The sequence below is a fragment of the Lynx canadensis genome, chromosome D2 (genome assembly GCF_007474595.2).
Source record: "Lynx canadensis isolate LIC74 chromosome D2, mLynCan4.pri.v2, whole genome shotgun sequence".
NCBI classification, from domain to species: domain Eukaryota; kingdom Metazoa; phylum Chordata; class Mammalia; order Carnivora; family Felidae; genus Lynx; species Lynx canadensis.
Window position 1 is genome coordinate 73,927,964 of NC_044313.2, and position 13,607 is coordinate 73,941,570.

Sequence of the window (13,607 nt, forward strand, 5' to 3'; positions counted from 1 at the left end):
TTTTTAATGTTTACTTGTTTTTGAGAGAAAGATAGAGGGACAGTGCGAGCCAGAGAGGGGCAGAGAGAGAGGGAGACAGAATCCAAAGCAGGCTCCAGGCTCTGAGCTGTCAGCACAGAGCCTGATGCAGGGCTTGAACACACAAATGGTGAGATGATGACCTGAGCCGAAGTCGGATGCTTAACCGACTGAGCCACCCAGGCGCTCCCACATTTAGCTGCTTAAAGCAGAAGTTGTAACGCTGTATTGTTCTTATATTTTACATGAAAGGGTACACATTAATTTTTTTTTTTAATTTTTTTTTTTTCAACGTTTATTTATTTTTGGGACAGAGAGAGACAGAGCATGAACGGGGGAGGGGCAGAGAGAGAGGGAGACACAGAGTCGGAAACAGGCTCCAGGCTCCGAGCCATCAGCCCAGAGCCCGACGCGGGGCTCGAACTCACGGACCGCGAGATCGTGACCTGGCTGAAGTCAGACGCTTAACCGACTGCGCCACCCAGGCGCCCCAACACATTAATTTTAACAACAAAGAAAAGTTTAAGATGTGTATTATAGTCTTTCCGTCAACCACGCACACGCAAAAATAGTAATACAAAGACTGTAGCTGAAAGGACAACAGAGAAATTAAAATGGAATTCTAAAAAATATTCAAACCCAAAGAAGGCAGGAAAAGAGGAACAGAGAAATGAAAAACAGTGGAACAAACAGAAAACAAACAGCAAAATGAAAAACAGAAATCTAACCACTTCAAGAGTTGCATTAAATGTAAATGGATAAACACTCCATGTAAAAAAGCAGAGATTCTCAGACCGGATAAAAAGGAAGACCCAACTACATGCTATCCTCAAGAAACACAATTTCTAGCAACATAAAAAAAAAAAAAAAAAAAAAAGATATATCTTGACCAAGACAAATAGGAGGTTGGCTTAACATTTCAAAACCAAAAAATGTAATTCATCCCACTAACAGAATAAAAAATAAATAAGAACCCTGGAAACATTCTATATGCCCATTATCAGGAGAACAGAAAACATATTGCTGGAATACAACTCAGAAAAAAAAAAAAAAGGAAAAGTGATGGGGCGTTGGGTGGCTCAGTTGGCAGAATTTGCCCTCTTGGTCTCAGGTCTCAAGCCCCACATTGGGCATAGAGCTCACTTAAAAAAAAAAAGTAAAAGGGAAGGGAAAATTCACTAATACATACAAGAACATGTATGGGTTACAAAAACATGCTGAGTGAAAAAAAGCCTTACACAGGAGAGTACTTTTTGATTCTATTTACATATAAAATCCTACAAGAGGCAAAACTAGTCAATGGTAACAGAAAAGAAAAAAAAAAGGCTACCTCTAGGAAAGGGACAAGGGGACAGGAGTTTGGTTTAAACAACCTTATGCAGTTTAAACCGACTGAGGGGTGCCTGGCTGGCTCAGTCGGAAGAGCATGTGACTCTTGATCTCGGGGTCGTGAGTTCAAGTCCCATGTGGGGTGTAGAGATTTCTTAAATAAACTTTAAAAAAGTAAATAAATAAAAATTAAAAACCACAAACAAACATTAAAGTCTAATTAATGACATGTATGCTGAAGTGTTTAGGGCCAAAGAGTACTGATGCCTGACATTGACTCTGAAATTCAGTAAGGAAAAAAAAAAAGATCGAGAAACAACTATGTACATGATAAAGCAAATGCAGCAAAATATTAACTACTGTAGAAATTAGGTAGATACATGGGTGTTCACTGTAGAATTCCGCCAAGATTTCTATAGTTTAAAACCCACAAATGGATCTTTTCAAATGCAATTCCTCACTGACATACTCCTTCAGATATGCTCTGTGAACAAATCAGATTTCCCCACATATCAGGAACACAGTAAGCCCAGCTGTTTTAAACTTTCATTCCCTCTACATCCTCATTACAAAAGACCTTTGAAGCAGCTGTCAGCCTTGCATTATAGCGACAGACTTTCAGGCTTGGAACAGAGACAATAATACTCGCTTATACCCCAGAGTCCCAAAGTTTTTACGTTCACTATCAACTTTTGTAATTCCTTAGGCTTTAGGGGATTTTCGGTCGGGAATTTCTAATCTGGTCCAATTTTTTTCTTTTCTAGATACAAGACGTTTATTATCCATTGGTATTCTCTTCCCAAACCAGCATATTAATATATTATGCTATCGTGTATCCAATTAGTTAGGGAAGTCTTCTAACCACAGGTAATTATGTAGTCTCCCAATCTGCTATATGCCATGAGGAAAAAGCTGGTGTTTTTTAAAAAGAAAACTGGGGGAAATTTGTAAAAAAAAAAAAAAAAAACCAAAACAGTGCATACCTCTTGTTCTGCCTGATAAAGCTTGACAGTGATGTTCCTCTGGAAACCCACATCGCTGGCGTCATAAAACACCCCAAGACTGGTAATAACAATCGGGTAGAGGACTCGGAAGGTCACGCTGACAACCCGGTCCTCAGAAATTCCTGATGAGGTGTCTTCAGAAAGACTGAATGCCTCGATTTCCTGGTTCAAAACTAAGGATGTAAGGAGAAAAGGAGTTTTACGTAACCAAAGAAATATAATCTTATAATTCACAAATGACAGTAATTAAAAAAACTCTCCAGAAATATGGCTGCTTCCAGGAACAAAAACAAACTTATTTTGAAATTTAAGAATGAAGTTCTCACCCACATCTTGGTAAAATATTTAATCATCAGAACAACTTTAGTAAGTTTTTGTATACACATGTGGGCATATATATGTCCAAACGCCACAGAGGAATATTATCAAAGGCATCTATCTATTAGGAAAGGTTGGATAAACAGGGATATTAAAAACAGTACCTAATGCACTCATAAATAATGAGAAAATTTAGTCTTGCTCTGCAAATTCCAAAATCCCTATTTCTTGCTGGGCAATTTAAAATATTTGTGATGTCGCTGGGGTGCCCGGGTGGTTCTGTCAGTTAAGCACCCGGCTTCGGCTCAGGTCATGATTTTGCGATTCGTGAGTTTGAGCCCCGCGTCGGACTCTGTGCTGACGGCTCACAGCCTGAAGCCTGCTCAGATTCTGTCTCCCTCTCTCTCTACCCCTCCCCCACTAGCACTCTGTGTCTCTCTCTCTCTCCCTCAAAAGTAAATAAACATGAGAAAAAAAACTAAAAAATGAATAAAAAATAAAAAAACAAAATACTTGTGATGTCGTAAGACAAAAGTACTTGAAATCACTTCCAGTAACGCTGAAAAACCCTATGCAATACTGGTAAAAGAGGAGCACATCACACACAGTAAGCATTTCATCACACCCCATGCACCAGGCCCCATCACGCCTACATCTTCACAACTGCTACGTCGTATGGCATTATCTGGCATCGTGGGTTACGATACTGAGGCCTGGTGATTTCAGTGACTCACTCAAGGTCACAGAAAGTGGCAGAGCCAGGAATCAACCCCAGGTTTACTGACTTTGAACTCAGTGCACTTTACACTCCCTGGTCTAAATCAAAGCCAAAAACTGTCCTTTTCAAATAGCATTTTTAATTACCATAAATGAATCAGGCCCGATTACATGAAGGAGTTCACATGGCTGAGAACATCGGTGCCACTTTGTGAAGTAATATAAAGACCTATTCTACAAGATTTTCTCAAAGTCCTTTGTATCTTTTAGAGCTGTGGCTTTCCAATTTTGCTGCTCACACAACCCCATCAGTTAAACACATTTGTATACACACTCATATATTTACTTACAAAATATGCACATATATTACTGTTACCAGTGTGCTCAGTCTTTATAAATATTACGTTTTATTTTCAGTTAAATAGAAATTCAGTCTTCTTCTGACGCCCAGTGGATCATTTGGATCCCTACCTAAGAATTTCTAGAATGCTCTTTTACACTTAACAGATGCTCAATAAAATGTGACTAAGTGGAATCAATTGCTCCTACCCAATTACATACATGAGCAGGAGGGTGAAAAGGGAGGATACACTTTTTATCATGAGCTGGGCAAACACTGGCCAGGGAGTCTAGACGCTAAATAAACTGGATGATGGCAGAAGTTTTTCTTTTTCATACACTCAGTAAATTTAAGATATTCAAAATATAAGCATGTATGTTAAAGGCCAACAGGTTAAGCATATTATAACATAATTACGTATCTATTTAAAACAGATGGACCTTGGACTTCAGGCTACCTAGACACAGGAAACTATGTTGCTTTGATAATGTTATTAATCAACTCTTCTACACAGCCAGAGTATCATGATGATGATTAGTGCTCATGATGACCTTAAGGTATTAAAATAAACCTAAATGCTGTCTGAGTCATCAAAAACGATAAAATCAGATTCAATATAAATTTAGTTACTCATATTTTCTAAAAATCTGTAAGCTAAGTATTACATATATGAAAATCTTCTATTAATCGACAGCTCCATTCTTGTACTATTAATGAATAGTAACCCTTAAAATAATAAAAGCCTGGTTAATTTAAGGTGAGATTTTTAAAAATTTGATTTGGTTTTGGATTTCAAATGTAATTCGTTCTAGGCTACTCTTACATCATCGGTAATACATTTTATTAGGTTCATGGTCCCTCTGGGACTACAGTGCAAGCGAAGGGACCTTCTCTCCAGAGAAACACAATTGCCCATGAAATTGTAATTGCAACATTAACTAAAAGATTGGGAGTGAGAAACCTCTGCTTTACGCTACAGACCTGAAAATACGGTACAATTTATTTAAAAAGCTGATTGAAACTGAACTTTATAAAAGGCAGGTTCTTTAAAATAAAATTAACTACCTACTACGTCCCAGGAACTATTCTAAATATTATACGTATATACCAACTTATTTCATCCAGTCAGTCCCTATGAGGTAAGAACTTTCATGTCCACTTTATGGATGATGAAACTGAGGCACGGGGTGCCTGGGTGGCTCAGTCTGTTAAGCGTCCGACTTTGGCTCAGGTCATGATCTCATGGTTTGTGGGTTCGAGCCCTTTGTCGGGCTCTGTGCTGACAGCCCGGAGCCTGGGGCCTGCTTTGGATTCTGTGTCTCCCTCCCTCTGCCCCTCCCCAGCTCGCTCATTCTCTCTCTCAAAAATGAATAAACATTAAAAAAAAGGAAACTGAGGCACAAAACGGGTAAATAATTGATCAAAGGTCACACCTAGAAAAGGCAGAGCCTAGATTTAAAGCCATGAAGCCAGACTCCAAAGCCCACACACTTAACTATCGCTACTTATAAAAGCGAGGTGTATATAATCATACAGGTTTGACAAATCTCAAAATACCAGAAGTCATAATCAGCACATTTAAGACTGAAAAGTTTAATCTTCCTTAGAAACACAGTTGAAATAGGAAATGTGGATTAAGAAAGATAAACTGTTATACAATCCACAATTACCTAAAATCAGTTCCTGGTAACAAAGGGAACCCAATCAGGACCATCTCTCTGCCTCATTAGAACTTCCAGAAATCTTGAACTATAAGGAATGCGAAATATACTCATATTTAAAATTTTGGGGGGCACCTGGTGGCTCAGTTGGTTAAGCGTCCAACTTGAGCTCAGGTCTGATCTCACGGTTTATGCGTGCAAGACCCGCATCGGGCTCTGTGCTGACAGCTCAGAGCCTACAGCCCCCTTCGGATTCTGTGTCTCCCTCTCTCTCTGACTGTCCCCCGCTCCCACTCTGTCTCTCTCTCTCTCTCTCTCAAAAACAAACAATGTTTAAAAAAAAATTTTTTTTTAATTTTTTGCCATTTCTTTCTTTTGCAGAAGCTTAGACATAATCCTAAGAGAAAGCCGATTCACGTATTTGTACCAAGGTCACTCTAACTCGACAAGACAGTGAAGTGAGCAGTTATCTCCAAGTTCAAGATTCCGTTATTCAGTACTTATCTAGGTGTGAGGAATCTCCAGATGCATCTGAATCACGCTGAGCAGCTAACTCTCCTGGATCCTGAAGTTATGTATATCTATAAAGACTCCTCACAGATACCAATAGTGATCAGTCAACTGTCAAAAAAGATGAAAGCTACACTTGGATGAAAGCTGAATTTTAGTCTGCTAAATAAAAATGGACCACGGGGCTAGGGAGCTTAGCAGCTTTTCGTCCACACCAGACTTGTACACGGAGTGACAGGGCTGAGGAAAAAGGCAACTCACCTGGATTCGTGATGTTGAGCAGTCGGCAGGAGTAAGGGTCTTCCCTGTCTTCCACGGGCACCTCGCAGCCACGAGCACCTATTATGAACTTGACAAGCACACTGAGAGAGACGTTGGCATTAACATCAGATACTGATCTTTACTTTGCACACACACGTTTCTCACACCCATATCAGAGCTTTTGCTTGGAGACACAAGTATTTATGACGATTCACTCCAACTTTCCTTTTCTAGTCCAGCAAAAGAACCAGCAACCCAAAGTCGCCAGCCACCAAGTGACTTCCGCGTAAGCCCTCTACTGTCGTGCTGTTTTAAAGCAAGTCTGAGTGTTTGGCCTGGCTGCCAGCAGACGCTCACACCAGTTATGAGCAAACCTACAGTAAAGCCAGTTTCTCATGCCCCGACCCACAAACATATCTCTGTCTGCAATCTTCTTGACTTGCTTCCTTCTATGTCAGAAGGTATTCCTTTTGCTCCAGATCAGTCTGTCTATGCAAGAGGAGGTCCTCTCCTACACCTTTCTTCACCGGTTACCTGTACCGTGTGGTCCCTTCCCTACACATTATAAATACAATGAAGTGGGTTTTTTTTTTTAAATTTTTTTTATTGTTTATTCATTTCTGACAGAGAGACAGCATTAGTGGGGGAAGGGTAGAGAGAGAGGGAGACACAGAATCGGAAGCAGGCTCCAGGCTCTGAGCTGTCAGCACAGAGCCCCACGTGGGGCTCCAACTCTGAACTATGACATTATGACCTGAGCCAAAGTTGGACGCTTAGCCGACTGAGCCACCCAGGTGCCCCGACGAAGTCTTGGTATTAATTTCTGTATACCTGCCATCCCTTCCTTGTCTCTACCCTTTCCTTTACAGTCTTACAAAGGAATTAACTAAAGTTGCAGGCTCTAATTTCTCATGTCCCACTCATTTTATAAAACAGAGATTCTAACTTTGATACCCAACACTTACACTGAGATGTCTACCCCAATGTAGCCACCGATTCGCTGTTAAATCAACAGATGCTTTTCAACCCTTCAACCTGTGGTTCGATAGCGCTGGTCTCTGGACAGGGCTCTCTCCCCCTCTGTTACACAGCCGGCTCAGCCCCCTCACTGGCTCTTCCCCAGCTTGTCCGTTAGGGGAGATACTAAGCGGGGCTTTGCCCTTGACTCTCTTGCTCTTTCTCGTTTGCTCTCCCTGGACACGGTTTACTCCTGAGGCTTCAACTGGCTTGAGAATGATTTCTGAATTAGCGTCTCTAGTTTGGACCCATCTTCTAAGTAAAAGATCCCTACATTCATTGGACACCTTCACCTAGATGGCCTACAGGTGACAGGTGCTGGAGCCTGTGCCCACTGGCTTGAGAGAGCCAACCGCTAAATGTTTGGGAATTCTGTGGGCTGGTTATTAAGCCTGGCCTTTATTAAATTACATAAACTTACAATTAATACATTACATTAAAAACAAAGAAAATACCTGAGTTAATCATTTCTTAATTATTTCACTGTTATCTATGCTCTTGAGGTTATTTTTATCTATTCTATCCATGTGGTGGAAATATAATGGTGTGCTAATTAATACATACCTTCCCCAACTCTATGTTCAGAGATGTTGCATTAGTTAGTTCAAAGTGGTCACGGTGAGAGTATTTACACCGTGGAAGGTAGCAAACACTACAAATAAGGGTTTTATTTATTGTTTTGTTGACTTTAAGTGATGGGAGGAGGGAAAAAAGTAATGTTGGAGGAAAAGTTAATGCAGATTAAACTTAAAAATGTGCATGTCTGTACAGATCAACGCAACAGGATAGAGAGCCCAGAAATAAACCCACAATTATATGGTCAATTTAATCTATGACAAAGGAAGTGAGAACTCCAATGGGAAAAGACAGTCTCTTCAACAAATGGTGCTGGGAAACTGGACAGCTACATGCAAAGGAATGAACTGGACCACTTCATATACCATACACAAAAATAAACTCAAATGGTTTAAGGCCTAAATGTGAGACCTGAAACCATAAAACTCCTAGAAGAAAACAAAGGCAGTAATTCCTCTGACATTGGCCATAGCAACCTTTGTCTAGATCTGTCTCCTCAGGCAAGGGAAACAAAAGCAAATTAAACTACTGGGACTACACCAAAATAAAAGCTTCTGCACCATGAAGGAAAAAAATCAATGAAACTAAAAAAAAGGCAACCTACTGAATGGAGAAGATATTGCAAATGACATATTCAATAAGGGGATAGAATTCAAAATGTATAAAGAACTTACACAACTCAACACCCCAAAACCAAATAATCCAATTAAAACATAGACAGAAGACACAAATAGACATTTCTCCAAAGAAGACATCCAGATGGCCAACATACATGGAAAGATGCTCAACATCACTCATCATCAGAAATGCAAATCAAAACTACAGTGAGATATCACCTCACACCTGTCAGAATGGCTAAAATCAAAAACACAAGAAACAAGTGTTGGCCAGGATGTGGAGAAAAAGGAACACTTGTGCGCTGTTGGTGGGAATGCAAACTGGTGCAGCCACTGTGTGGAGGGCCCTCAAAGAATTAAAGATAGAATTACCATACGATCCAGTAATGCCACTATTGGCTATTTATCCCAAGAAAAACAAAAACACTAATTGAAAAGATATGTGCATCCCTATGTTTACCGCAGCCAGTATCAGTCCATGGAAACAACTCCAGTGCCACTGATAGATGAATGGATCAGGGAGATGTATAGATACACAATGCGATATCACTGAGCCATCAAAAAAGAATGAACTCTTGCCATTTGCAACAACATGGATGGATCTAGAGAGTATAATGCTAAGTGAAGTAAGCCAGAGAAAGACAAAACAGACTCTTAACTAGAGAAAACAAACTGGTGGTTACCAGAGGGAAGGTGGGGAGGGGGGACAGGTGAAATAGGTGAAGGGCACACTTATCGTGGGTCGCCCTGGGTGGCTCAGTCAGTTAACATCCGACTCCTAGTTTCAGCTCAGGTCATGATCTCACAGTTGGTGAGTTTCAGCCCCGCATCGGTCTCTGTGCTGCTGGTGCGGAGCCGGCTTGGGATTCTCTCCTTCACTGCCCACCTCTCAAAATAAATACATAAACTTAAAATTTTTTTTTTCTTTAAAAAAGAGCACGCTGCTCATAATGAGCACCGAGTACTGAATGGAACTGCTGAACCACTGTATCATACTTCTGAGATAATGTAACGCTGTATGTTAATTATATACTTGAATTAAAAATAAGTAAGTAAAAATTAAAAGACAAAAGCTATGTGTTTGTAGCCATCCCACTGTGAATGGTACAAAAAATTGAGGAAATACTCTTCCACTGTCCAAAACCTATTATCCGATTCAGCAAAGAAGCTGGACTCCACTGACTGAGAGTAAACTTCCGGCACATCCCTCAGTTGTCACTTTAGTTTACTCTTTAACTTAAAGGGAACGTTTATGTCAGAAACTACACTCTTTTGTCAGTTGCAAGCATAAGTCAAGTCTAAAACAATAAAAGCATTCACAGGAGAATCTGCTGGCTACACGGCATTTGTAATAAAGAGTATCATACAAGTTATCCTGTCGCTTGTGTGCTGTACGTCCTTTATATCAACAAAACTTACAGGAGAACATATATGTACATACAAACATACTCATTTCTCAGAGAGCCAGCTGGTAAACACTTATAGCACACCACCGCCAGGAGCTACCACAAACTCCACATACCCACAGCGGACTTCTTTCCATGACACCTGCTTTTCTCATCTGGCATTTTTCGTGTCGGACTGATGCTTTCACTATTCTCCATGTTAAAAGCTAGCAATCCTCCTCCTCCTCCTCCCCCCACCTACTGACGTCATTTTCCTCGAAGGTCACGCTTTAGTTCAGCCCCTCGGCCTGTCCCCACGGCTGTTGTGCGTGACCCGGCCGCTGCCTACCCCTTGGTTCCACACCTGCCCTGCTCTCTTTACCTCACCATCCCTGTCTCTCCGCCTCTCTTTCCTTCTCCAGCGCTTCACCTCACTCTTGCCCACAAGCCCCTACCCCACGTGTTCCAGTTACATGGAACTGTTTGGGGCTTCCCAAACACTCCAGGCTGTTTTCTATCTCTTTATATCACAGCACATATAACATTTTATTACACTATTACATCTACTTCCTTCCATTAAACTTCCCCCATAAAGACCCAGGCTACACTGTGACTATCTTTATATTCTACCACAAGCAGTACACTACCTCCGTGCAGAAGATACGTTGTGAAGTTGACAACTTTTTTATTTTATTACAAAGGCTTGTAATTAAACAAGGTCCTGGAAATATATGTGGAGCCTGGCTCCTTCAGTGAAATGCAAGATTTGAAAGTAAGCCACAGCCACAGAAATGCAAACACTTTCTTTTACTAATGGCCAATTAAGGCAGAGTACCATTTATAAACAACTAGCATTTAAAATAAGAGTGCAGGGGTGCCTAGGTGGTTCACCTCGGTTGAGCGTCTGACTTCAGCTCATCACAGTTCGTGAGGTTCGAGGCCCATGTCGGGCTCTGTGCTGACAGCTCAGAGCCTGGAGCCTGCCTCGGATTCTGTGTCTCCCTCGCTCTCTGCCCCTCCCCCGCTCATAAGCACTCTCCTCTCCCTCTCTCTCAAAATAAAAAGATTATAATAAAAGTATACACAGAAATGAATACATTTGCTAATTAATTATATTTACCAAGTTAGTTTTTTAAAGCCATCTTAAATACTCTTACTAGATCCATAAACTTACTCTGCCCCAGGAAGGAGTTTGGGCTAATATCTATTTTTATACAGCTATCCCATCATTTTTATAAAACAAATCACCAACCTACTAAATTTAAAGCAGGAATGCTATGATGACAAATTAATTACTGGTGAATATCTGAAGGTCAATTTTCCTCATGACATTTAGTTCTGAGTCATTCCCTCAATAGCTGTGAGTGCCTTCCCCCCGGGCCAAGTTAGGTTGCAGGTATCAGAAATACATCAGTGAAAAGAGCCAGTCCTGTACTCCATGAAACTACATTCTAACGGAGAAAGACAAACACTTTATATATATAAAGCTAAATATAATAAACATGTTAGTTGGTGATAAGTATTAGAAAGAAAATAAAGTCAAGTAAGGGAAGATACAGAAAGGGGTTGGGTGCTATTTATATGGGGCTGCTAAGGTGACATCTAATCTAAGCAGAGATCTGAAAAACCTGAGACCGGGGAACCATGAGGATATCCAGTGGAGAGTGATAAAGACAGGGGAGATAGTAAGTGCAAGGCCCTGAGGCAGAAGCACCATTGGTGTACTGAACCACGGTGATGGTGACCACTGTAGGGGAAGTAGACCTAGATAAGGTCAAAGGCCACAGTAAAGACTTAGTATTTCACTCTGAGAAGAGAAATCAATAGGAGGCATATGAGCAGAAAACTGACACGATTTGACTAATTTTAAAAGAAGCACTCTGGCTGCTGTATGGAAATAAAATACAGAGGATCAAAGGTAGATGCGGGAAATTCAGATAGAGGCTTCTGCAATCATCCAGGTGAGAGGCAGCGGTGGGCTGATGGTAAGAGGACTGGGGTGCCGAGAGCAGCGGTTAAGGTGGTCAGAGGCTGGATTCTGGAGGTGACGTAAAGGTAGCACCAAGAAAAGATGCTGATGGGTTGGATGTGGCATGTGAGAGAAAGAAGAAATCAAGATAACAACATTTTATTTTTAAAACTTCTATTTTCCTGATGCCTCAACATCCTCACAAACAGGCTATGAGCATTGTGCTCAGTGTGACCCGACGGGCAGAGTGACAAGGCTGGTCCCTGCCAAGAGTTCTCCCTCTTGCCCTCTCCTGACTGACCTAGTGACATTCTTTTTTTTTTGAATATTTATTTATTTTTGAGAGAGAGAGAGAGAGCGAGAGAGAGAGAGAGAGGGAGGGAGGGAGGGAGGGAGGGGTAGAGAGAGAGAGGAAGACACAGAATCCAAAGCAGGTTCCAGGCTCTAAGCTGTCAGCAGAGAGCCCGACACGGGGCTCGAACTCACAAACTGCGAGATCATGACCTCGGCAAGTCGGGCGCTCATCTGACTGAGCCCCCCAGGCGCCCAGGGGTCATTATTTTTCCGAGATGGAAAGACTACGTAGGAAGTACAGGTTTTAGAGGAGGTTCTGATTAGTAGTGATGAGTCTGAGGCCTTTCATTTGCCAGGTAATGGGTTCTATTATCACTGAATCATGAATGAAAGAAAACTGGTCTTGAAAAAGAATGAAAGCTGCTATGCATAAGATAGGAAAATCTGCAAATGTTCACTGCCGATGATAAGAAAATTCTGCAGTTGTATAGCTACTCAGTCCCAAACGTGCCAGCTTCATGCAATCCTGAGAGAGTTTCTGAGAACTGGTCATCACCTCAGTGTCCTCACATGACTAAGAGTTCAACCTCCCACGCTTCTCTTCCACTAGCCTCTCACTCTGTAACTTCAGAGGCTGGTCTCCCTGAGAAGACGAAGGCCTTGGGCTCCTAACCAATAACTAAGCCATCTAATATCAACAGATGCGCTACCAAAGGTCAACCCTGGAAGGGTAGTCAGGAAAAAGAGCATGGCATACCACACACACTGCAGATCACACAACTAAAAAAGACCACAGAACGGAAAAAAACTAAGTGCATCTCTGGGAAGTTAGTGAAAAGCATATTCACACACAAACTTGTCTAAGCAGAGAACTCTTCTGGACTAGAACCTTTTACAAATTACTGTTCTAAATCAAAGCAGAAACAAAGCAAAATAAAACAAACTAGGTATCTATAAATAGCAGGTATGTTAACCAATGAATATAGTCTCCCCCAACTATCTTTTGGCTAAGAGCCTCAGTTAAATTTACTTTTGTGGGACACCTGGGTGACTCAGTCAGTTAAGTGTCCGACTTCGGCTCAGGTCATGATCTCGTGGTTCATGAGTTCGAGCCCCGCGTCGGGCTTTCTGTCAATGCGGAGCCCCTTGGGATCCTCTGCCTCCCTCTCTCTCTGCCCCTCCCTTGCGCATGTGCACACTTGCTCTGTCTCTCAAAACTAAATAAACATTAAGAAAAATTTCCTTTCGTGACTCAGTTACATGGAGGGAAGGCAAAATGAAATGGCCATTTCTCCCAGGGAGAAAGGCCACAGGCCTAAATTAGCATCTCTGACCATCCCCAAAGAGGTTTTTCACAACTCTTACTCAGTAAATCGGGCAAGGTGCCGACTAAGCAGACCTACCGTTGACTTAACGATGGATGTTGCATTAGATGCTTCAGCCAGGTGCTTCTTATCACATTTCGAAGTTCATGGTTATGGCGAGCTGACAACACACCAACTACGACATCATAGTGACTAGATTTCCATGGAGGAAATAAGGCCAATTGATCTAGAAATAAGCAACAATGAATTAGAAATGTCCTGTGTCA

The 13,607-nt window shown here is 41.4% G+C and overlaps 1 protein-coding gene across 1 annotated transcript in view; it reads right to left on the reverse strand.

The window, feature by feature from the left end:
- The window catches only part of B3GALNT2 (beta-1,3-N-acetylgalactosaminyltransferase 2), a 58,495-nt gene that overhangs the window by 29,829 nt on the left and 15,059 nt on the right, over nucleotides 1-13,607 (reverse strand). Inside the window, exons 2-4 of the mRNA XM_030335375.1 lie at nucleotides 13,420-13,567; nucleotides 6,159-6,259; nucleotides 2,331-2,524 (exon numbers count right to left, since the gene is read on the reverse strand). Coding sequence (XP_030191235.1) covers nucleotides 2,331-2,524; nucleotides 6,159-6,259; nucleotides 13,420-13,567 — 443 coding nt within the window. The remainder of the gene's footprint in view (nucleotides 1-2,330; nucleotides 2,525-6,158; nucleotides 6,260-13,419; nucleotides 13,568-13,607) is intronic.